Source organism: Cynara cardunculus (genome assembly GCF_001531365.2).
Source record: "Cynara cardunculus var. scolymus isolate 2C chromosome LG 8, CcrdV1, whole genome shotgun sequence".
NCBI lineage: Eukaryota > Viridiplantae > Streptophyta > Magnoliopsida > Asterales > Asteraceae > Cynara > Cynara cardunculus.
The window spans coordinates 23,796,771-23,823,301 of NC_037535.1; the positions used below are offsets into that span (position 1 = coordinate 23,796,771).

At 38.0% G+C, this 26,531-nt stretch overlaps 2 protein-coding genes across 4 annotated transcripts in view; one reads left to right on the forward strand and one right to left on the reverse strand.

Moving 5' to 3' along the window:
• The window catches only part of LOC112516465 (probable plastidic glucose transporter 1), an 18,180-nt gene extending 2,035 nt beyond the window's left edge, over window positions 1-16,145 (reverse strand). The window contains exons 1-10 of one of the 3 annotated variants that reach the window (XM_025123520.1): window positions 15,948-16,145; window positions 15,753-15,873; window positions 15,259-15,459; window positions 14,096-14,195; window positions 11,087-11,199; window positions 9,606-9,699; window positions 9,154-9,310; window positions 8,176-8,322; window positions 8,014-8,087; window positions 5,075-5,163 (exon numbers count right to left, since the gene is read on the reverse strand). In XM_025123520.1, the coding sequence (XP_024979288.1) occupies window positions 5,075-5,163; window positions 8,014-8,087; window positions 8,176-8,322; window positions 9,154-9,310; window positions 9,606-9,699; window positions 11,087-11,199; window positions 14,096-14,195; window positions 15,259-15,459; window positions 15,753-15,784 (1,007 nt within the window). In that variant the 5' untranslated portion in view covers window positions 15,785-15,873; window positions 15,948-16,145. The other 2 variants (XM_025123518.1, XM_025123519.1) reach the window with 2 other exon arrangements.
• Window positions 16,146-21,364: 5,219 nt separating this feature from the next.
• On the forward strand, window positions 21,365-24,736 carry LOC112516347 (protein NRT1/ PTR FAMILY 6.4-like). The gene is made up of 2 exons (XM_025123358.1): window positions 21,365-21,867; window positions 23,932-24,736. The coding sequence occupies exons 1-2, from the start codon at window positions 21,365-21,367 to the stop codon at window positions 24,734-24,736; spliced, it is 1,308 nt and encodes a 435-aa protein (XP_024979126.1).
• Window positions 24,737-26,531: the final 1,795 nt, after the last annotated feature.

Genomic DNA, 26,531 nt, shown 5'->3' on the forward strand with positions numbered 1-26,531 from the left:
CTTAGTGGGCCTTGGACCTCCTGGAATAAACTTTCCACACCTTGGGCTTAAGTCCATTAGTTGGGACAAGACTAGGACCCTTCTCATTCGTACCATTGGTCACCCCATCAAGAATGGTCTTGTCCTCAAGACCAATATCCGGAAATTGTTGTTGAATGACCAAAACATCTTCCCACGTTGCTTCTTCACTTGGACGGTGTTGCCACTTGATGAGCCATTGCGGAACAGGTTCCCCGTCCCGAACGATGGAGCGAGCTCCCTGAATGGACTCCGGAAAACACTGATCAGCAACATCCACTTCAAGGTCAGCCGGTAATGAATCGACCTCGGTGACTCCAGGCACTGCCTTCTTCAATAACGAGACATGGAAAACCGGATGCACCTTGGATAAAGCTGGGAGGTGTAACCGATAAGCCACGGGACCGATACGCTCCATAATTTCAAACGGTCCAAAAAACCTCGCTGACAGTTTTTGATTGATGCGATTTGCTACCGACAATTGTCGATACGGCCGAAGCTTCGCATAAACCAAATCACCAACCTGAAATTCAACCTCTCGACGATGCTTATCGGCCTGCAATTTCATTTGTGATTGAGCTCGTAATAACTGTGCCCGAAGTTGTTTCAAAGCCTCATCACGGTCCTTCAGCTCTAGGCGGACTGTCTCGACCCGCACCTCACCCGGAATAAACTGACATATATTAGGAGGTTTGCGACCGTAAACAATCTCGAAGGGTGAAACCCCTGTAGAGCCATGAAAAGTAGAATTGTACCAAAATTCCGCCCACGGTATCCACAAGGACCACGAACGTGGTTGTTCAACCGCAAAACAACGTAAATACGACTCAAGACAGCGATTAATGACCTCGGTTTGCCCATCTGACTCTGGATGATATGATGAACTCATGTGTAAACGAGTACCTTGCAAACGGAAGAGTTCCTGCCAAAAATGACTCATAAAGAGGGGATCGCGATCACTGACAATTGATTTCGGAATACCATGTAAGCGGACTATTTCCTTGACGAAGACATCCGCGATATAACGTGCGGTATAGGGGTGTTTCAACGGCACAAAATGGCTGTACTTGGATAACCTGTCCACGACCACTAATAACGCATCAAAACCCTTTGATTTCGGTAGCCCAAGAATAAAATCCATGGACAAATGTTCCCAAATCGTTTCCGGAATATCTAGCGGTTGTAAAAGACCCGCTGGAGTAAGGGAGCTAGATTTGCAACGTTGACAAATATCACAAGCTTGGACAAAACGCTGAACCGCCGAGCTCATACCGGGCCAATATAAATTGGCAGCCAAACGACGATAAGTTCGATAGTACCCGGAGTGACCGCCCGTAGCGGATTTGTGAAATTCAGATAGTAATTCCGGAATCCATTTGGAATTCCGAGGGATAACTAAACGACCCTTATGATATAGAATTCCCGAGCGCACTTCGTAACCTGGATACGTTCCCTGCTGCTGTAGGCATGATTGTATCACCTTTTGGAGGTCCGGATCGGCTTTGGCTTCCTCCAACAGCTGTGCTCCTTGAACCCAAACGGGTTGGTACGCTATCGAAGTGAGCAATTCGCCATAATCGTCTCTCCTGGACAGCGCATCTGCTGCCCGATTTTCCCGTCCCGCCTTATAACAGATTTCAAAATGATACCCAAGCAATTTGGCAACCCAATTTTGCTGATCCGGAGTGGTGATACGCTGCTGTAAGAGATGCTTCAGACTTTTATGGTCGGTGTAGACCGTAAAAGTAGTCCCCAAAAGATAGCTCCGCCAATGTTGAACCGCCAAAGCTAATGCCATGATTTCTCGTTCGTACGTGGACTTTGACAGGTTACGATCTGTCAAAGCCTTACTAAAAAAAGCAATCGGACGACGGTTTTGCATCAGGACAGCCCCAATTCCACGACCCGAAGCGTCACATTCCACCACAAAAGGAGCCGAAAAGTCGGGCAACGCGAGGACAGGAGCTGTAGTAACTGCGTGTTTCAGGCTGTCAAATGACTTTTGGGTCTCCATATTCCAATGAAAATTGTCCCTCTTTGTCAACTCCGTGAGCGGTTTGGCAATAGCTCCATAATTTCGAACGAATTTCCGATAGTAACCTGTTAATCCCAAAAAACCGCGTACGCCTTTCACTTGTTTGGGAACCGGCCAATCTTTCACCGCTTGAACTTTATTAGGATCCATTGATACACCCTCTCCATCAATAATGTGACCCAAATATTCGACCGATCGTTGCCCAAAAGAGCATTTCTTTCGGTTAACCACGAAACGATGGGAAACCAACGTAGCCAACGTCGAAGCCAAATCTAATAGATGTTGTTCCCATGTCGGACTATACACTAAGATATCGTCGAAGAACACCACGATACACTTACGTAGGTGTGGTCGAAAAACGTCGTTCATAATGGCTTGAAAGGTCGCCGGGGCGTTAGTGAGACCGAAAGGCATTACGAGATACTCGTAATGGCCATCATGCGTCCGAAACGCTGTTTTCTCCACACTTTCCGGCCGCATACGGATCTGGTTGTAACCGGACTTGAGGTCCAATTTGGARAAATACTTGGTACCCTGAAGTTCATCRATCAACTCTTCTACTACTGGAATTGGGTRTTTATCCRGAATTGTGGCTTTGTTCAATGCTCTATAATCGACACACATACGCCAAGTTTGGTCCTTCTTCCGTACCAAAATTACCGGACTAGAAAAAGAACTGTTGCTGGGTCGTATAACCCCCAAAGTCAGCATCTCCTGAACTTGGCGCTCAATTTCAGCCTTGTGAGCGTGAGGATATCGATACGGCCTAACACAAACCGGCCCATGGTTAGGAACGAGATTGATAGCATGATCTCGAGACCGTTGGTAACCCCGACAGTTCTTCAAATACTGGAGCAAACCTGTTAAAGATTTTCAACAGCTCCTGCGATTGTAATGATGTTAAAGTCGGCTCCAAAACTCCCATCTGCTCTCCATCAGTTAATCGTAACGAAGGATTAGAGTCCGATAACCAGCTTTGTAGTGAAGCCCGTGCTCGCACTGGAAGCGATGTCCCCGATAAGCAGACCTCCTTACCCCTATACATAAACCGCATTGTGTGAGCCTCCCAATTATGGATGACATCACCCAAGGTTTGGAGCCACTCGATTCCTAATACCATATCCAGATCACCCATTTCGAACAACAAAGCATCAATCTCGAACTCGCAATTCCCAAACACGATTGGAAGACCCTCGCACCGTTGAGTCACTAAAACCTTGTGTTCGTCTCCAAGCTTAATTCGTAGCCCCGCAAACGTATGCACCACCAAATCCAATGCCTCAGTCAATTTCCGAGATATAAAATTGTGGGTCGCTCCACTGTCGACTAACACGACAATAGGGATACCACCCAAAAATCCCTCGAGTTTAACAGTCTGTACTTTGGGTTTCAAAACAACACGAGCACCCATGAACTCCATAAGTGAACATTCACCCGTTTCTAATTCACCTTCATTAACGACCTCCTCTGGAAGATTAATCTGATTATGTTCTCCATTCAGCTCGTCTTCCTCATTATCCGCTAACAACAACACCCGTAGATTTGCTTCCGGACATTTGTGGGTAGGACCAAACTGTTGCCCGCATTTGAAACACAACCCCTTCCGCCGTCGATCCTCCCATTCTGTTCGTGACAACGTTCTGATCCCACGATTCCGAATACCGGATGTTTGAGCAGCCTCTGTGCGATGGGAATTGACCACCGATGCCATAGATGACGCTTTATTCACCGAATTCCCTTTAGTGAACATACGTCGTTCAGAAATAGGGTTACCAGATTGGGCCTTTGATAAGCCCATTGGGCCTATTGACGAACCAACAAATGTAGAATCAGCATTCTGCCGCTGAGTCTGGTATCGAAACCTCGCATTAAGCCGAGTACAATCAGAGGGATTCAGCATCTGTTCCACGTCATTCGCTATATACATAGCATCGAGAAGGGTTTGAGGACGCTGAAGCCTCACCCATTGTTTAATTTCAGGCCGCAATCCCGCTAGGAAATAGCCCAAGGCTTGAGATTCAGGGAGTCGAGGAATTAATGAAAGCAAATATTCAAAATCGTCAATGAAATCGTGTACAGAATCGACCTGCTTAATGGTAGCCAACTGCTCATAAGGATTCTGTATGTCGAGACCTCCAAATCGTTGCAACAATTCGCGCGTAAATTGTTCCCAACTCAGATTATCATGTATGTTCTTCACCACTGTGAACCAATGTTGAGCTACTCCGATCATACTCAGTTGGGCCAACCGGAGACGCAAGTCGGGTGCGGTGCCATGGATCTCGAAATATAATTCTGCCTTCGATATCCATCCACGAGGATCGTATCCCCCAAATTCTGGAAGTTTCACCTTCTTAGCCACACAATAGGGAACTGAATTAGCATGATCGGATTCGAGATTGATATTGAAAGAAGGAGTACGAGGAGGAGGAGGTACTCCCGATCCAGATGTATCCCCCATTTCTGGGTTCATACTTTGTTGGCTTTTCACCCACGCCATCACATACGCTCGAAATTCCTTATCCTCATCCTGATTTATCTCCATCGCCTTCAGCGAAGCTTTAATCTCCTGTACATCCGTCTGTAATTGATGGATCTGGCTCTCATGGTTCTCAATTCGGGTTTGGAAACGTGTCTCCATTGGAATCCGGCAGGTCGGACCAATGATACAAAATGAACAGATAGGGAAAAAATGGGTAATCGGCTGTTGGGAATATAATAGATGGAACAGAATTTACAGGTAAAAGAAGAAGACTTACTATCCAAAAGGATCCCASGGAGAGCCCCTTCTCTAAACGTAGAGCCAAAGCAAATGGTTATTCTCTGCATGCCCCTCCCGGAGGAAGGCATTAGCTTATTTAACTAACATACGTAACAAACTCTTAGTGGGCCTTGGACCTCCTGGAATAAACTTTCCACACCTTGGGCTTAAGTCCATTAGTTGGGACAAGACTAGGACCCTTCTCATTCGTACCAATGACCTTACGGAGTAAGGATTCAGATAAAGATGGTTAAGCTTACAGGATGGTCCCGAAAATAGACAAGTTATTCCGAAGCTCTTCATTTATAGGAAAGCTGATAGCAGAAACAACAAGAAACATCGACATTGCCTGTATGAATAAGTAGTAAATTCAGTTTATTAGGGATGAGATAAACATACATAGCGAATCTCATCCTAAAAGATGCTTGCCATCATATAAACATCCATGCACAATTTCTTATGCGTGTATGAGTAACCAGGCTTTCCAGATATGTGTTTTGATCTCATTTGGACCAAATTAGGGTTGTACGCGGGTTGGGTTGGGCGGTTTACGGTATTTATACAACCCAACCCAATTATGTTGGGTTGGAAAAATCTCAACCCAACCCATTCAAAAGTATAACCTAAACCTTGCAGGTTGAGGTGGGTTAGGTTGGCGGGTTAGTAGTTACATAAGCTTATAGGACCAAACTATAAAGCGTCCTATTTGAAAGTGTTACAATAGGTTTATAACATTTTTGGACGCTTCAACAAGTTCTTTAATTTGTTTATATAAAGTGTCGTATTAGTTATTTTATAGAACAATTTTGAAAAGTATCCTATAAACTAATATATTTATAGGACACTTATGTTCATGACACTAATTCAAATCGTGTCATATAAAATAACTAATACGACATGTTATTTTAAAAGCGTTCTAAAAACTTGTTAAGACTTCCAAAAGCGTCTTATAAACATATTGTAACACTTCTAGATAGGTTGTTTTTTTGTTTCGTGCTATAAACTTAAGTTCTATAAAGTGTCATATTAGGACGTTCAGGCATTTTAGACGTCCTATAAATCTAATGTCGTTGTAGTGAAATGCTAATCTTTCCACCAAAGTACAAACATAAAGCTAATAAGAAACACAAACATGAACTCAACAAACATCATATAAAATTTATACATTATTAATATACTAGTTGTGTACCCGCGCAATGCGACGGGAGCCATGAATTTTAACGATTTTAAGTTCCACTGACTTTATAAGATAAGATTTGACGATGATATATGTTACACTTGGTCTTTACATATTAATACAATTTGAATAAATAAGAGTTATGGTTCCAAATACAGACTATCGATGAAAAAAATTGTATAATAGTTTAAAATCCAATATATTTAAAATCCAACATATTTAAACGACTCCACAAATGTGTTCGATTTACACCAAGAGCAAAGAACTAAGAAACTTGAGTTTTAAGATAAACACTCAAAATCAATAAAGAAAACTACAAATTTGATAGATCATAAGCCATGAAAAGACCAAAAAAGATGGGTTTTAGAAATAAAATTTCAACTGCTTACCCTTTTTCTTGTCCAGAAACTCAAATTAAGGTTGAATTGATACATGTATATTTCAAAAAAACCCAAGAACATATTAATTCATAATATATTATACAATGCAATTTGGACAGCCTAACCCCCAAAATATATAGTATATATATAAATAAATAACTATAAAAGTATAAATCGTAAATATTAAAAATATTTTTTCACAGTATATATAAGGGAAAATTGCACCAAAATGGAACGAACTTTCACTTAATTCTTATTTTGGGAAACCAACTTTTAAAATCGTCATTTTGGGGAACCAACTTGTACCTGATTCCTATTTTGGGGAACCAACTTCCAAAATTATCATTTTGGGGAACCAACTTGCACCTGATTTCTATTTTGGGAAACCAACTTGCAAAATAATTATAGAAAAATAACTAAAATTCTTTTTTTTTCCAAAAATTAATGCAATAAAATTTATTTTTCATTTCAAATCTCGTTTTTTTAATTCAGATATCAAATTGAACATTTAAAAAAAATCCAAATTATCAGAATAAAAATTGTTTTTTACTAATGCAAAAAAATCAATTTAATAGAAAAAAAAATTAATTGATGCAATAAAAAATAAATATTAAATATCACATTCAAGATTTTTATATCTAACCAATTGCATCAATTATTATTTTTTCTATTAAATTGATTTTTTTTGCATTAGTAAAAAACAATTTTTGTTGTGGTAATTTGGATTTTTTTCAAAAAATGTTCAATTTGATATCTGAATTAAAAAAACGAGATATGAAATGAAAAATAGATTTTATTGCATTAATTTTTAGAAAAAAACGAATTTTAATTATTTTTCTATAATTATTTTGCAAGTTGGTTCCCCAAAATGACGATTTTGAAAGTTGGTTCCCCAAAATAGGAATTAAGTGAAAGTTGGTTCCATTTTGATGCAATTTTCCTTATATATAATATATAATAATATAATTAGGTCAAAAATTATTCAATATTGGACTCATTTCAAAGGTATTAACGAGACAATTATAATGGTGTAACTTGTTAAAATAAAAATGTATTTTTAAACATGTTTTAATTGATATACGATTATGTATGTTAATTTGATAAAAGTTTAAAATGAAACATTTAAAAGTAAATGAAGTAAAGTAAATTAATTAACTAATTATAGAGGTATAAAGTGTAAATTTAAAATTATAATTTAAAAAAAATCGGTTGTGAGAGGGTGAGTGTATGTGAGGAGAGGAGGTAGTGAAAAAGTATAAAGGGTATCTTGGTCATTTAGTATTTTAAGACTTTTGTTAAATTTGCTTAATAAGATAGTATATTAATATATATACATATATATATATATAATAGACTATTATATAATATAGATATAAATAAAATTTTATCGAAGTTATATATTAGTGGCGGGTTGGGTTGGGTTGGGTTAGGCTAACCCAATTCCAACTCTCTTAATCGGCGGTTTTGTGGTTGGGCGGGTTGGCGGTTTAGCGGGTTGGGTTCAATTGGGTTGTTAGTGGGTTGGATTGGGCGGTTTGACGGTTTTTTGTACAGCCCTAGACCAAATTTCAGTATTTTGTCTTAATGAAAAGATCACATAATGGATATTCATAATGGAAGGAAAGAAGTCACCAAATCTTACCATTCCCAGATAACTTCCGGTTATAAGCTTCTGCCTCCCTTGGGTATCAATCAAGTATAAAGCACACAGTGCACCTGTAATCCACCAATGTGATAGAAATTAAAGGCGGTTGGATTCATGCGTGAGCACCGGGAATTATGTATTGAATATAACATATAAAACCTGCAAAGTTGGTAATTCCAACATATAAGCTTGCCAAGGCACCATTTGTGATTCCAGCATCTTTGAAAGTCAAGGAGGAAAAATAAAGAACTGCATTGATGCCAGCAAACTGTTGCAGAACAAACAGAGTGCCTCCAATGAAAGCAACTACAGCCATTGAAGGAAATTCAGATGGTGGAACAGATAAGCACTGGTTTAGTTGAATATGATGCAAACCCTTAACGCCGAAACATATGTAGCATCTGACACTAAAAGCACGAGTAAGAAATAATACCAAAAACACATTTAAATCATGACCTCTGATAGGTTGTACTTGGAGACAGGTGACTAGGGTAGCAGGCTAGGTATGAGAACCGTTGTGCAGGAGGGAGTTGGACGGGTTTTTTATTTGGGGGGGGAGGGTAGACGGCTGGCAGTGTAGGCTAGGGATGTGTTTTTCGTCTTGTTGCTCCGTGTGAGTTTTCCTTTCCTTGCCTTTTCCTATGTTTTCGTTATACCTTATCATTACTTTTTCACTCACCTCATGCTAGTATTTATTCTTTCTAACTGTTCACTCACGCTCCTACACAAGCTGGGAGTCTTCACAGAAACAACCGCTCTTTTGGGGTAGAAGTCAGGTCTGCGTGTATCTCCCCCCCCCCCTCCCCCCCGCGGACCTTACTCTCAAGTGGGATTTACCGGGTCCGTTTGGTTTGGTTAGCATGAGTTCATGTAATTGCAAGTCTGTCAGCACACCGTTAGTCGCAAGGCTGCAATAGGTCCAGCAGCTGCTTCTTTATTGTAGTAAACTTCATGTATAAAGATATAATTATTTGTATTCACCCTTGCCTATATCAGCCTCTATCACTTCCTATTGAAAACCTCGTCGGAAGGCCTTGGTGTGCTGCTGCTGAATGCAGCATTGTAGACAAGTAATGTAAGAAGAGAATCCCGGTGACTTAAAAGTTTTGAACATAATTTCACGGACAATAATACTACCTCTAGAATGTGGCTCTTCTAGCAGTTCTGACCATCTGCTGTCCAAATCACCACCATCATTGTTAAGAACGGACTGAAATTCTTCAATGCTTCTCTCAACTTCAGATGGTCCCCAAAGATTAGAGATCACTTCTCTAGCATCATGAAGCTTACCAGCCTTCACAAACAACCAACTGATTAATAGAATGTTAAGAAATCTTGTTTTTCATTAAAAAAGTATATCTTTGGACCCTCTGGAATAGAAGTTACGGGAAAGGTGTGCTTATGTCTAATTAAAATGGAAAACCTCATTTCACCTTTGATTAGTGATATGCTTATAATCAGCAAGCATTGTGCTTTTCATTCAATACATAAATGGTTTGTTATTTTCTTGCTATCTAAATTGTGCCTTTTCTTCAAGGCTTCAAGCACTTGTGATTAAAATAGACCTCATAACAAAACGAGAACCCTACTTTGCATAGCCAGCGGGGGCTCTCTACAGCAAACTGCATACCAAGTGCTAGAATAAAACCAGGCACACTTGCAATATAGAGCATTGCTCTCCACCTGTCCAGAGTTCACTAAAATGCGTCAGGAACTTGATAAAGAGACCCAAGTTGGCATCATTGTTCTTAACGCTTTTGTTGCTACAATGTAAGCATGTAAAACATAAACCATGTTGTGCCTGTAAGATTGACAAAATGCTCGTTTCATAACAATCAGCCAATTTGTAGATGTAAAATTGAGTAAATTTCATAAATAGCCTCCCATCAAACTCCCACTATGCAGAATTCAAGTCTTGCATTGTCACATCTATTTTAGAACTCAAATATTTTATTGATCGAGTTTTAGAAAAAGGAGGAATTTATAACCTTGACCAGCCCTCCCCTTGTTCTCATCCCCATCCATCCCAGCAACCCCCGCGCATCTCTCTTCATTGTGTTGCCTTTTCGACAAATCACAGGTTTCAATCACCACAGTTGGTGAAGATTATCTTATTAAGCGACACAAGGCAACCACCAGACCCCAGGTTAGAGGACTCCAGTGCCTGAAGCTTGCATCAGCTGTCACCACCTAGACCACTTTGGTTGATTGCGATTCCTTGCCCATTTGATCGGAGCTATGCTCATTTTTCACTCCATTGATTCCACTTTCTGGTCAACTATTCTTTCACTGGAGAGCGTAGCCGATCCTTTCACCCCTTCTCCCAGGTGGGAACCTTCACCCTTGTCCTACTCATCCCAGCATTGCCCAACCCCCCCCCCCCGGGCGCGCCTCTCTATCTCTATGTGTGTGTGTGGAGGGGTTCCAGCCTCTCGGAAGCCCTTATCAAACAGGGTACAAGAAGAATTGGATCGGTTGCATCTGTGTGTGGATTTCAGATTAATCCTGAATATATCATGGATTGATTTGATCTTAATCACAGAGTAAAAGAAGAAAAAACTGCAATATCAACACATTTATTCTCGACTTTTTTATTACCCTAATCTTGAAACATGTCCCTAGAAATACCTTCTTATACGTTGACTAATCATTGGCAAAGAGCATAAACTGAACTGTGGCATGTCATAACTTGTGTTCCTCAAAAGCTCATCCATAACCAAATCAAAGTGACTAACGCTCACACGTTGCCCAATCCTTTAGTGATATAGGGAAATCACTTTTATAAATTTAAAGCATCACTGTTGGCTAGTTTATACTCGTCCATGCTCTCTATACTCTTGCAACCATGTAAGAGTTTAAAAGCTTCCATTCTCTCCTAATCCTAAGTAGACTCTTATAACAACTTAGATTTTACAAATGGCCTATCATAAGATTAAATTAAAACTTTTGGTAAGAAACGTTTCCTAGGCATGAAACAGTTGCAGATTAAGTACTTTTACCAATAAACCTAAATCATAAAAATATAAATCAATCCAAGCAAGCACGCGGAAACAAAACAATTTTTTTTTACCAATGAGGATCATTCTCCGAGTAGATTCCAAGAAAGAGTGAGGCTATAATTCCAGTACAAGTGCCAATTTGACACAAGCTCCCCAACGAACCCCTATACTTTGTTGGAGCGACCTGCAAAAGATGGTGATTACTTTTAGCACTAATGGAATATTCTATAAGGATTTGCTTCCATTTTATGTAATGAAGTATTGCAACTTTATGATGTCCATATTCTTTTAATAGAAGAACGTGTTATCTTATGTTTGCACCATTAAATTCTTATATTTGAGAAAAAGACAAGGAAAAATCATTCAAACAAACATTACCGAGAAAAGGCTACTAGATGTTTAGGATTTTAAACAAAATCTTGGCTAAAAACTATATACATATAGGGAAATAATCAAATGAGTCACCAGAAAGTTGAGAACCATGAAAACCACTAATCAGGTGTTCCACATTGTGAAACAATGCATGTGATAGTACAGTGTTGTTTCACATTATGAAACAAAAAAGATGCACATTAAGAATAATCAATTGTGAAACAGCATTGTATTTTCACATGCATTGTTTCACAATGAATATGGTTCTCAACCTTTTTGTAGTTCTAATTTGACTATTCCCCTATATATATTGATGAATCACTTATCAGTAAATCATTTTATAACCAAATATAACTTGAAAAATAAATGATTTTATGGAAAATTTATATTCCACCAGGTCATCTGAAATAAGTAAAAATTGGCTCAAAGAGAGAATTTGTGAAAAATAACTTAAGAAAACGTCCATCTGCATGTACAAGTAGGTGGCCATGCTTGACTCACAAAAATTCAAGGAATTGACTTCGTATGTTTGACCAAGCTTCTGTCTTGGCCACATAGCGCATGGCCAATGGCAGAAGAAGTTAAGTCATGTACAAGTAGGTGAGTTGAAACAGAAGGTTTCCCAGGATTTCATGTAAAAGCACTTAAGCCCAATGCTTGAGGGCCAGCTTACGTACAAGTACAAGGGGTGAAACAGAATTTTCGTATATATCCTTGCATGTATGCTAGAGTTTTTATGTTTTATTCTACAGATCAGTATGTGAGTTCGGCTCCACTTGTACATGAGTTGGATGACTAAAGTGTGTATTTGTAGAGACTTCATCCTAATCTAGGCCCAAGGTTCCTGGTACAATGCAAATGCCAAATGTTTTTTTGAGTTTATCCAGAGGCTAGTTTTGGGTATAAAAAGAGGGGAGATGAAGGCTTTGGGGATACCATCAATCACACATTCCTTCTTTCCCTACAGTCTGTTTGAGGTCTTGAAAGGCTAGAACATTGTGCATTCTTGCATTTCATTGAACACCTTGAAGGCACAAGTACTTTCAGATCTCTGTAGATTTATCAGTAGCCGAACAGTCAGCCACACTTAAGAGGTGGTTATCTGATTATCTGATATGGATTGATATGCTCTAAAAGTTGTGTTATTTATTGTGAGATACCTTTCTAAGTTTTATGTTTACTCTCTAAAGCTTGGTTCTTCGGAATTGTTTGCTTTAGTTTGACTTTGATTAAACCTTACAAACTTGCGTCTAGTTCATATCATTATTTTGGAGTACGCAACTATTTGTGCTTAATGCTTGTTGAAGCCTACTTTAAGGCTAAAAGTGGCTCTTTAACTTCATCTATCGACTCGCAAGGCATCCATACCATCACTAATTGGTGATATCAGCAAGAGGGATTCCAGTAACTAATCGACTCTTGCAACACATTGAATAATAACTGTGGATGTGCTATCCTTAAGAGGTTTTATTATCTTAACTAGATTTTTTTCAACTTACAGGCTCTTCATCACGTCTTTCTAAACAGTTTTTCAAATGTTCAAAAGTATCTTCTGCTTTCCACGAAATTCATCTGCTCACCAATCTTTTCCACTCATGCATTCTCATTCTTTGCATATTTCAATTAGTGAAGATAAATAGTTAGCTTTATTTGCTGCTTTGATTCGTTACTCAGATAAGATTTACCTTGTACCTATAATCAATCATAAGATCCTCATGGCAATGACTCGGACTTCAAACCAGAATCTCCAATCAAGGGGTGCACTACCAGACGAGAATATGTACCAAAAAGTACTGATCATAAATATTCAGAGCTCTTTCCAGGGATCTATGATTTTATTAGCAACAATTTAACATGTTACTTAGATTTATTTTTATGAATCCTTTTGAAATTTGTATTCTGTAACTTCTGTAGAGTTCTACTATTCTTCATCTTTGCTTTCAAACAGGTATATGCCTAGGAGATCAACTGGGGGGACTTCATCACTGGACTTGAAGAAGTAGCAAACAATCTTAAGCAAGACAAAAAAGCAAAGATCTTCAAAAGACTTCTTTAATCGGACAACTGGATCTGTTCGGTGGCCAACAATTGCTGCATAATTTCGGAATGAAATCGGCATTCGTCCAGATGATTAATAAGTTCGGTCCAATTTGGTGGCAGAGCCACAGAGATCCAAATACACATATCACATACTTTGTAGAGATCTGCGAATTGTTCAAGATTAATCGATTCTCGAAGAAGGCAATCCATCTGAGATTGTTTCCTCGCCACTATGGAAGAAAGCTAAAAGTTGGTTGTGTTCACTTCCATCTAGGTCCATCACCCCTTGGGATGATATGGATCATAAATTTCTAGCAAAGTCATTTCTGATATGTAATAAGATAACCTCTTTTATACAAATAGAGGGGTCGTTGTTCTACAAGTCCAGGGACAATTCAAGGACCTCCTTAAAGAAGGCCCGGTCTTATGCCATTCCTGTAAGGCTCCAATTCCTAACTTTTTTGTAACAGACTTGACCCTCATACAAGGAACATACATGTATGTACGTGTATATGCGAATCCATACCTAGATATTTCCATTTTTTAACTGCAAGCAATTAATGGAATTTAAGATGCTTCCCATTTATTAGTAACAAGAGATAATAAACAAAGCACACACAATTCAATAAAAAGAAAGACCAACAAAGTTCAGAAGCCTCAAAGTATACCTCTGATATATAAATAGGGACAAGAACCGCATTCGCCCCAATACCAAGACCCACGAAAAATCGTCCCCACAATAACTGGTCCAAAGAGTGGGCTTGTGCACTGTCAAAAGAGTAAGGACTACATATCAAAATTGTTTTGAACAAATAGCAATTTGGATCAAGAAAAGCATAAGTTGTCAAACCATAAAACGTGAAACTATTGACAAAAACACAAAGAACTTCACAATTTCCCTCTGTTTGCATTTAATCTTATATTTGTACAATATTCAGATTTAGCTATCAAATCATCCAAGGTTGTTAATCTGTGATTCTTCTTTCTATAGGTATTACAGCTCTATGATTCTCATTCATCCAACAGATTTTCCCTACATTTAACATGATTCTGAAGTATCACAGACGTTATAGTGCTGTTGTGTCATCAACTCTGGTATCTAAATTACTATGTTAGTAGGTCAGTGCTCTAAAGTCGAATTAAGCCGATGCCTAGGCATCAACACCGCCAGATCAGCTTTGATTTCCATGTGATATCATTATTCATCCGACCAGATTAAGAAGGATTAAGCATCAAACAGTATTTCACTTGTTGATTTGCACATTTTTATGTTACAAACAGTGGCTCGTTATGTGATGTTTGTGGGTCACTTGACTATAGGATAGAAGATATCGTATCATGTTCTTACATTAACATATTGTGCTTAGTATTGCAATCTTATAATAATATAGCATTAATTCATTAATGATGTTAGAATCAACCGCTTAGGAATCCACCTAAAACACAAACATAATGCCTAAATGCTAGAAGGTCCATCAGCCACTTAGCTCTATTAACGCAATGCAATAGATCGCTGAAACATGGTACTATGCTAGTTCCTCGAGGTGCCTGTGTTAGCCCATATGTATATTGTCGCTACATTTGTCTCTTTATAGTGATTTGTGATTGGTTGCAACTGGAGGAGACTGTTACGACCACCACTCATGTATGATCTTCAAATATTGGACTAGCATATCAATAAAATCACAATAGGTAGTTGCCACAGGGAGTCAGGCCAGTCAATGCAAGTAATCACATAAAGGTGAAGAAACAAAAGTATTTTCCTTGAACTTGCCGATAACTTGACTTAAGCATGTGAAACTGAAGTTATAGGAATTGCAGACAAAAATACCTTAAAACTGCACCAAGAATCAGCGGTACTGTGTCAACCTGAAGGGTTCTTCTAAAGCCAAGTCTGTCAACCATGTAACCAGCGCCTGCACTTCCCAGAAAAGCACCTGCAATGAACATGCTCACCACAATCCCCTCAAGTATTGAATTGCCTTCAAACCCTAGCTCTTTGGCAGTAGATACAATAGGACCATTCATCACACTGCATCATAACACAATCACGATCCAAATGTATAAGAGTTTCAAACCTTCACAGTTATGCAAGTCTAGTTATTCGCATGTTGATAGGTCAGAAGTGTATTACCAGCTTAGATAAAACAAAGGCATGCTCTAGAATTAAACTCGAGAAAAAAACGATTGAGAATTCGAAAATGTTGGCCTCTGATTTCAATCACAAATTCCCGCTTTAATGTTTTCTTTTTCTATTAGCATATATTCATATGCATGTGATTACATGTGTTTCATGTAATATTCATTCGTATATAGTGAACTTACCCGATATGGAAACCGAAAAGGAAATTCGACATAGAAGCAACCAGTGTATGAGGAAATGCAGGTAACCATCCCAGGTCGATTTCGTGATCATTCTGTTCTTCTGATACTAAACTTTCCTTCTCTGTCAACGGGAGAAAAAATCAGAGATGATATAATTAAAAACCCTAAACCTTTGCAGATTATAGAAGATGAAACCTGAATTAAAATCGAGCACTTCAGGAATCTCTGATTTCTTAGCACCATACGCCTTGAAATTGAAATCCCCCGGCGCTGAGCAAGTAAGTGGACGAAATGGCCGGTGAATCGAATGCTTCGCACAAGGAATTGTATTCAAAGTACGAACGGTGCAGATGCCGGAGAGTGGTGTAAGCCGTGGGTAGTATACGGCGGCGGTGGCGGTGGTTGCTGCCGACATGAGATCAAACTTATGAGGTAAGAAATTATTAAGGAATTACACGTTTGTCCGTATAAAAGGTAACATAGTTGTGTTATCATTTGTAAAAATAATTTATTGACTTGTTCTAGTATGACAGTAAACATTTTTAAGTGTTTGAATAAATAATTTATACCGATATTAAATCGGTAATAAAGAGTTTTTAAAGAAGTTAAACTCTTCTAACTTATAATAAGTTGATAAGTACTTTTATAAAAAAACATAAGTTGTTTCAAATAAGTAATCTCAAACATTCCTATAATTGTTGTAGTATCCCTACTATCAAATGACTAAATTACCCTTATATAGATTAAAAAACGGTTTACATAAATACATAGCTGTGCCTTTTTTAACCATAGATATTCAGAGCAGCTTATATGTACTCGACTAATCTCAGTGATCCTGGAGAACGGACAAAAAAAAATCTCAATGATCTTCTCCTCTCGTGGTCTCTATCTATAGATCCTAGACAGCGAAGACCATATAGCTATTCATTAAGAAATGCCCGAAATGCCTGAAATGTTTGCTTTAAGCTGTGTATGAAGACCCCACATGCACCTTTCACCCAACGAAAATACCTTGATAATGAAAGTCGACGCCCTTCGAATGGACAATGGGGGAAGGTTTGTCTTCCATGGTAGCTAGGTAGCCCCCGCATGAAGGTGACTCGCCCCCATTGTAGAAATCCCACTCTACAGTCTGATATGTTAATCTATGTGCCAAGGAAGGTAGGCCTTTAAGGAAAGTAATTCATCTGGTAGGTACTACTAACCAGAAGAGATTGAGAAAAGGGGATTTTCTCTTCCTAAGGTCTTCCTATCATTTTCAGTCTGTTTTCACTTCCTCTAATTCAATAGGGATGCTAATATGCTATCATCAAAAACAGGACCTCGAACAGGTGACCTCAGAAGAGGATCTTCAAAGGCCGAAGTCTTATTGTCGGTTGAGTTAACCCTACAAAAGTTAATACAGATCATGTTTGATGAATGGTTATGATCAGTTTTTATGGTTTCTAACAAAATTTCAGTTCGTTACAAAAATTAGTTTCCATCAGTATTTATGGTTTCTAACAAAAACTTAAAGTTGTGGGTTATCAATAACTTATACAAAAAATAGTTTCTATTAAGTGGTGTATTGGCAGGACCTAAGTAAACAATCATACATAGTTGATCGAATAAGGTATAAGTTTCATTAAGTATCATAGATATTTAATTAATAATTTATTTTATTAAATAAATTTATGTTTTTTTGTAGCTTGTTAAGAACCCATTCGACTTTAACCTCATCCAGCCCAATTTTTATACGAATTGTATCGTTTTTAAATAATTTATTGATTAGAGAAAGTAAACTGTTTGACTTGTTACCTTAAATGGTGATATTTATTGGACGTTTTGGTACATGTAATAGAATTGAATGGAATTGAAATCTATCAAAAGAATTTGATTTTGAAGAAAATGAAATGGAATTTAACGGAGTTTTACCTGTGTTTGATTGGTAGGAAGTGGAATTAAATTTCTCAAAAGAATTGGAAATTGGATTTCATTATTTATAAATAATTTATAGAAAAAAATTATAAAAATAATTGAATTACATTTTTATTAATCGATTATTACAAAACAGATGCAATAGTTTATATACAAAAAACGCATAGGTTAATGGGACTGGTCGACTCGACCAGTTACAATCAGTTATTGTTTTTTCTCCTAAAGATCGGTCCAAATCAATTAAGGAAGTACAAGTACAGGACCAAATGGCCTTTAGCCTAGCGGTATGTGAATCTTTTGCCTCCTAAGCGGTCAGGTGTTCAAACCACACAAAAAATGAGGAGAGTGTGTGAGTTTATTTGTTCTATTTACTGTATATAAATATTATATATACTTCAAAAAAAAGTACAAAAGATGTTTATTCAGATGAAAGGACACGTCACGGTGACTGTTCAACAAAAATAAATCTGATGAAGATCATATTAAAATTTCTAAATTGATTGCCAAATATCCAACAAAATTTAAAGTACTAAGAAAATAAAGATTCTGAAGATTGTTTTTCTCTAATAAAATCTCGAACAAAATACAGTAGAAAAGAAAATTATGTCCATATTTAGAAGAGAGAGAAGACAAAAAGTAGATAACTTTCCAGAGCGTACTCGTTATACCAGTTCCATAATCTTTGTTGTATCAGTCGCACGATTTATCAGAACTGATATAAATTAACACATGTATCTGATTTGGCTTTGGAGATAAGTACAATCCCCAAAATTAAATTTTAAAGAAAAACACATTAATTACTTTGTACAACTCATGTCTCAAAACAAGTGTCCACAGTAAAGATCGAACACAGTTTTAAGCGTACATAATTATTACACTTTTTAGTTAATCAAATAAACAGATTTTATGGTTAATTAAATTTATCTATCTATTCAACTCTTAAATATTTATGTACTAATTGAGGGTAAATTTGGAAATTTAAATTGCAAATTCATTTTTTTTATTAACTTGAATATCTAAGCCGCTATGCGAGCTAACTAATCTCAAGACGACCACCTGTTTTATGAGTAGTCCGGAGTCACCGCATTTGAACCCCCGTGGTCACAATGTGATTTTTATTCATTATTGGATTTGAACCTAAGACTTCTTGGTATTTTTGACCTTTGAAGTCCAAAATGTTGGCCTATTAAATGCATAAACTATTTAATAATATATAATTAATAATAAAATCTTCTGAATAAAGGAAAAAAATCTTGAAATTAAATATTAAATTTCTTAATAATATAATTAATGCTACATTATCCACTTCTTCATATCATCACTCAAAAGTCAAAACCATCTATATAATCAACTTCCAACATCTCAAAAACAGCCTCTTCACCCCCTCTGTTTCACACATTCAAAAACACATTCTAAAAATGGTAAGTGTTGGCTTGAACAACTGCATCTTATATTCAGTTTTTTTTTTGCTGTGAAGATTCGGCTTTTTTTATTAACCTGGATATCCAACCCGCTATGCGAGCCGACTAATCGCAGGCGACCACATTTGAACCTCCGTGGCCACAAGGGGATTTTTATTCCTCCTTGGATTTGAACTTGAACCTCCTGATACTTTTGACATTTGGAGCCAAACTCAAACCAATCAGTCACCACCCTTGTGGTTAAGATTCGGCTTTTTTTTTTACCTTCATAGCATTTTACTGTAAAGTTGTAAATGTAAAAAAATGGTCCCACGGATTTCATTTTTATCAGGTGTCTTCTGTTCCCCATGCTGACAAAGAGGATGAATCACCCCTAGATTTCAGAGGAAATCCTGCTGACAAGTCTAAAACTGGTGGCTGGCTTGCTGCTGGTCTCATTTTAGGTACCCATAATCTCTTTCTTTCTAAAGTATATAATATTTAGGGAAATTATTAGTCTTTTTTATTTTATTTTATTCTTATTTTAGTCAAAGTTTACGTAAATGTTTTATGCATTTACATAAACTCGATTTTCAGATTAAAAAAAAAGTATTTTTCTGCGTAAAGAATCAAATTTTTGAGTAAAGAATTCTTATGCGTATGCGTAAGGATTTCTTTTGCTCCATAAATCGGTCTTTACGCAGATGGGTAAAACATCTGCGTAAAGACTGATTATTTTGGGAGTAGACTCTAAAAAGTGGCTAAAAAGTGAATTTGATTGATGGGATCGGCTAACACGTTGTGAGTCCCAATAAGCTCATTTAAGCTGCTAACAAACAGTCCCTTAATTTTTCTTCGTGCATTAGTAGTTGTCAATTGTCGATATTGCCCTTCGTGTTTCCCTTGATTGTTTTAACCTATTTTTCTCGCTTTTGTCCTTGACGCCTTGCCTTGTCTGTATAAACATACACGTTGCTTGATTGCACACGCTCTCACGTGCAGCTTGCTCTCTTGTTTTTTTTAACTTTTTTGTTTTACAAAACAGGCGTTTTCACCATGAAAACAACCTTTGTATCCCTTGGGGCATAGGAAAGGTTTGCATACATCCTAACTGGACTCCACTTGAACGAGTTTATTGGGTTTGTTTGATCTGGTTTTTGCATACATCCTAACTGGACTCTACTTGCACGAGTTTACTGGGTTTGTTTGGTTTGGTTTTTGCATACATCCTAACTCGAGTCTACTTGCACGAGTTCACTGGGTTTGTTTGGTTTGGTTTGGTTTTTGCACACATCCTAACTGGACTCTACGTGCACGAGTTTACTGGGTTTGTTTGGTTTGGTTTTTCCCGTTTGTAGGTTATTATGAACGTTCCGTTGTCATCAAGTAAACCTTTGTATGCTAGTGTTTTTCCATACTAATTTGTTGTACCAAAGGAAAAAAAAACATGTTCACTGAGCCAAGATATATCGTCCCTACGTAGGAATTGAGCTCTCGGAGAGAATATGTGTGATGGGTGTATCGATGAATTTAGTAACGTACCTGCGTGGACGACTGCATCTTTCCTCATCGGAATCTGCAAACATCGTGACAAATTTCATGGGATCTCTCAATCTGCTGGCCCTTTTCGGAGGATTCTTAGCAGATGCTAAACTCGGCCGATACATGGCCATTATTTTCTTTGCATCTATCTGCGCCGCTGTAAGTTTTCAAGATCAAAGTCTCGGTTTTTCCTTTGCACCCACCTGATCACGATCGTATAGCAGGTAAAATTAGATCCAAACATGCGAAATATGGTCATAAAGAAGGAAAAACGAAACCATGTGAAGGAATTACTTCGCTTACGTTTAAGTTAAGGTTATTTCGGCCTTCACTTCGGCTAGTACAGAGTTGGACTAAAAGTTGAAATGCTTATATGCATTTATATTTGGCCAAAATGCAACGAAGTTTGTCTTGGTTCCTATTTAGTGTAACAGACGTTCACTTCTTCGTATTTTGTGGCCACGGAGGTTCAAGTGCGGTGACTCCGGGCTATCTGCAAAGCAGGTGGTCGCCTTAGGATTAATCGGCTTGCATAGCGGGTTGGATATCCAGATTAATAAAAAAAAACAAAATAAAACTGAAACTAAGGCAAACTTCGTTACATTTTGATGCATTTAACCCCTGTTTATAATAAGCACCCCCAAGTCTAATTAATTTTTTTAAGTATATAATATTTATATCCGGCAAATACTCAAGTCTAATTCGTTGAATCAGGGTATGATATTATTGACACTAGAAACGACCATCCACGGCATGACACCACCTCCCTGTGACAATTCGGGTAGACCAAAATGCATAGAGGCCAACCGAACCCAACGAGCCATGCTCTACATAGCCCTTTACACCATAGCACTGGGTGCTGGTGGCATAAAATCAAACGTTTCAGGATTCGGGTCCGACCAATTCGACAAGTCGAACCCAAAAGAGGAAAAGGCAATGGTTTACTTTTTCAACAGGTTCTACTTTTGTGTCAGCCTTGGATCTCTTTTTACAGTAACTGTGTTGGTGTACATACAAGATCATGTAGGTCGAAAATGGGGGTACGGGATATCGGCCGGGACTATGATTATCGCGATCGTTCTGCTGCTATCGGCTACGATGGTTTATCGGTATAAAAAACCGCATGGGAGCCCTTTAACTGTCATATGGAGAGTGGTGTTTTTGGCTTGGAAGAACAGGAGATTGTCTTACCCTGATCATCCCAGCTTCTTGAATGGCTACAACTCCTCAAAAGTCCCACACACAGAGAAATTCAGGTATATATTCTAAAAGCAGGACTAATCCGTCATTTCTTTCATCGCCCCCCAATATTCGCACCTACGGTCCAACCAATTGGCAAAAGGGGGGGGGGGCGATGTAGCTCAGTTGGTAGAGCTCCGCTCTTGCAATTGGGTCGTTGCGGTTTCTTTCAAAGCAACATAAGTATTAGTGATAGCGATCACTTGATGCGTTTAAGGGTGCGTCAAGACTGGGTTGGACGGGTGAGAGTGAGGTAGGCGGGTGAAATGATTTGACATGGGTAGTTTAGTAATTTACCAATCTTGTCCTATCTCATAGATTTTTGTTCCATCTATTTTGGTGGGACACACTCAGGTCTGGGCATGTACTGTCCCAATCTAATGTCGCGCCAAATTTGGGACAACTAGTTTTTGAATTGTCATGTCTCGCGTACAAAACACACCTAAGGTGCTTTTGGTACGGACGAAACAAAACAAATCAATGATTACTGTTCCATGTTTGGCATGATTTTTATGTGGAACAAACATGAACAAAGTGGAACATGTGTGTTCCACCCCATGGAACAAGATGTAACAAACTTATATTTTACCAATATACCCTTAACATAAAACCTAATTTTCTTCTAAAAAATCAAACACACATCCATCTTTAAATTATATCCATTCTTTAAATTTTATTTATTGTATTTTATCCTATTTAAACTTTCACTTTATTGCCCTCAAAATATTATTTTCATACGTTTTCTATACTTTGGTCAATTTATGTAATTTATTAAATATTGATAATAAAAAGTAATATAGAAAAGATATAAAATAAAAATTGGAATTACACCAACTTTATAGGTTGGTGTCATTTTAATCATCAAGACAAAAACTTTCTAACGATATATTTTGTTAAAAAAACATTTTTTTTTGTTATAATTTAATAAATTACATAAATTATTCAAAATATAGACAAAATATAAACAACTCGTTAAGGTTAAATTGGTCATTTCACCGGTCTTGTTCAGTCTTGTCTTACCAAAAGTTGAACAATTATCCTTCCTAAGTTGTCCGGATACCAAACGCACCCTAAAGGAACTTATTCGAAGTAGTCAAGACACACATGGAGAAACTTAGGGGCCGTTTACCAAACACTTATCGAATCATTTACTTGTCGGGTAAGATTTTAGTTCAGCAAAACGGCAATGTATGCAACAATTTACTCGGTAAACACTAACCATGGTAAGAGTCGTCGTCCACACTTATATGGTAAAACTTTTGGTCCTTGTTTCGCTCTTACCAGGTAAGATTCTTGGTCATTACCATATTCATCCTCTAAGGTAATGTGACTTGATAAACACAGGTAATATGACTTGATAAACACTTACCCAGATAAGCATTTGGTAAACGACCCGTAGGCCAATCCTCACTAACATTTACCCACAGACAAGTGAAACAACAAAAATAGAAACAGAAACAGATTGGCTATACCATAAAGCCCAAGTCCCAAAAGCAGATAACTTTATCCCCTTCATGTAGCAAATCTAATAACATAAACCACAAAGGTGGTACCTGATTGACTTAAGCTTGGGCTCCAAAGATCCTAGGTTCAAATCCAAGGAGGAATAAAAATCCCATTGTGGTCACGGAGGTTCAAATAAGGTGACTCTGAGCCACCCGCAAAGCAGGTGGTCGCTATGGCGTTAATCGGCTAACATAGCGGGTTGGATATCCAGGTTAATCAGAAAAAAAAAAATCTAAGAGCATAAAAAACTGATTTCACTAGCTACCTAGGAACTAACTGCACTTAGTTGTTTGGCAATTGCTGAATGGTTTGGTGCAGAATGATTAAGTGATCAGAATGATTAAGAGGATCTCATGATATAGTGCAAAATGAAATATAATTGTTTGATAATTGTGTACAATGAAATTAGGGCTCTTAATGGTTAAGGGAGATCCAGGATACAAAATCATTCAAAGGGTTTTAGAACCATTAAGAGGCAGACTTTTATTTTGCCAAACAAGATTCACCTTTTAACGATTCAGAGGTTGCCTCTTAATGAAACTATTAAGAGATAAATAAAATTTTCTATGGTATAGGTGCATTGACAAGGCTGCACTGCTGGATGATTGGAGTGTCTTAAATGAAGACAGAAGCAATCCATGGATAGTTTCAACTGTAACTCAAGTTGAAGAAGTGAAGATGGTCATAAAGCTCATACCAATATGGTCAACATGCATCCTCTTTTGGACAGTTTACTCCCAAATGAACACTTTCACCATCGAGCAAGCGACCACCATGAACCGAAAACTCGGTGGCTTCGATGTCCCTCCAGGCTCATTCTCCGTCTTCCTCTTCGTATCCATCCTCTTATTTACCTCCATTAACGAAAGGGTCGTTGTTCGTGTTGCAAGAAGGATCACCCGTAATCCGAAAGGACTAAACAGTCTTCAACGAATAGGAATCGGCCTGGTTTTCTCAGTGGCTGGAATGGTGGCTGCTGCTGTTTGTGAGAAGAGAAGGAAAGAAATGCAGCTTAATGGAGGAACCAAGATGAGTGCTTTTTGGCTTGTTCCTCAGTTTTTCTTGGTTGGTGCTGGTGAAGCTTTCGCTTACGTTGGCCAGCTTGAGTTTTTCATCACGGAAGCACCCGAGAGGATGAAATCCATGAGCACAGGACTGTTCTTGACTACTTTAGCTATGGGCTATTACGTGAGTAGTTTGTTAGTGTCGTTAATCGACGTAGTAACGCATGAGAGCTGGCTCAAAAACGATTTGGATCAAAGCAAGTTGAACAACTTCTACTGGCTGCTTGCAGTTATGGGAGTGCTGAACTTTTTGATTTTTCTGATTCTATCATCCAGACACCAGTATAAATTGCAGCATCTTAATGGACCTGCTTAATGGCTGCAAGAAAGATGTAAGGTTTATCACAAAAGGAAGAAGCCCAGTACACATGTATCATGGTGAGATTTGATGTTCAAATTATCATACAGCAGTTTGAAATAGATGTATGTAGCATATGAATGGATTCTCTTCGCAGTTCATGGTATGTTCCTGTCAAATAACTACTTGTAAGTCCATTGTGTCAACTTATGCAGAAATTCAAGCCAACTATTAAGTCACAAAACAAAAGGGCTTTTGGCTTAGCGGTATGTGAGTCTTTGGCCTCCTAGGAGGTCACCAAAGTGTGGAGAGTGTGTGAGTTTATTTGTTGCATTTGCCGTATATACTTCAAAAAGAAAACTATTAGTCACCCAAGATTAAGTTGCTTATGTGTTAAAAAGTGTCCATTCAAGACAATTGAATGCTCCATAAGAGAATTTGTTAAAAATGTAGCCCTTTTTGAAGTATTTAGCATTCATAGACGACAGATATTCAAACATACTTCTCACCTTTGGTGAGGTTCGAACCGTTAACCTACTCTAGGAGACTTGGTAACCCGTGTACCATTAAGCCAACATCAACCATGAAAAGATATCTGAATGTGATAACCTTCATTAGAATACACAACGTATTACACAGGAACCAACCTCTAGAACCAATAGTTCGTTATCTAATGGATCTTTCCGTTCTAATACTTTATCCGAGAGTTATCAGTATATACCAAATCTGTTCCTATCTAACAGAATTTTGAGATTTGTACCTTTGTAGCATCTAAATATATGCCACACAAGCAGATGAAGTAGCAGATGATGATATATTGATATCATAACAGTATCTGCCAAAGGTATCATGAACAGATCATTCTTTTTTTTTTTTATTAACCTGGATATCCAACCCGTTATGTGAGCCGACTAATCCCAGGTCGACCACCTACTTTGCAGATAGCCTGGAGTCACCACATTTGAACCTCCGTGGCCACAAGGAGATTTGTATTCCTCCTTGGATTTGAACCTGAACCTCATGGTACTTTTGACCTTTGGAGCCAAGCTCAAACCAATCAGGCACCACCCTTGTGGTTCAGATAATTACGAACTACTACGATAGCTTAGAAAACGAGAGCATATAAATGTCTTCAAGAAAGGAGGGAGTCTCCTCCATGTTATGCATAATCTCAATTACATGCACTGCAAGATCATGATCAGCAAACATGAACAATGCAGATATAACTGGTTTATCAGAAGAAGTTTGATATGTCACATCATATATCACAAACCGAACGTTTCGATTCATGATTCTCAAAATTATGAACTAGGCAAAGTTGGTTCCTCTTTTCTACAATTTTCCCATCTCAAACTCCAAATTCAAAGTCTTTTTTTTAACCACAACGGTGGTGTCTAGTTGGTTTGAGCTTGGGCTTCAAAGGTCGAAAATGTCTGGAGGTCCATTAAGATGCTGCAATTTTAAAAATACTTATTCACATTGGCCCGTCCTCAATATGTCTAGTGGTATTAACGAGTAGATTAGTATCAGAGGTGATCATTTGCGGGCCTAGGTTGGGTCTGGGTCTGGGTCCGGCCTAACTTGTTTTTTGTCCAACAGGCCTAATATTGTAAACTTTCGGACTTGATAACTTGTTATTGTCCGTCCTATAAACGAGTCGGTCTTACCTACGGGCTAACGGACGTAAAAAGTGTAACTCTTCCAAGGATTCTTGTATGTTGAAGATGAGGGAGAGAGAGAGAGAGAATGAGCAAAAGAGAAAAGAAAAATATGTAGTATTATGAGAGATCTGAGTTATGTTCTTTGTTAGCAA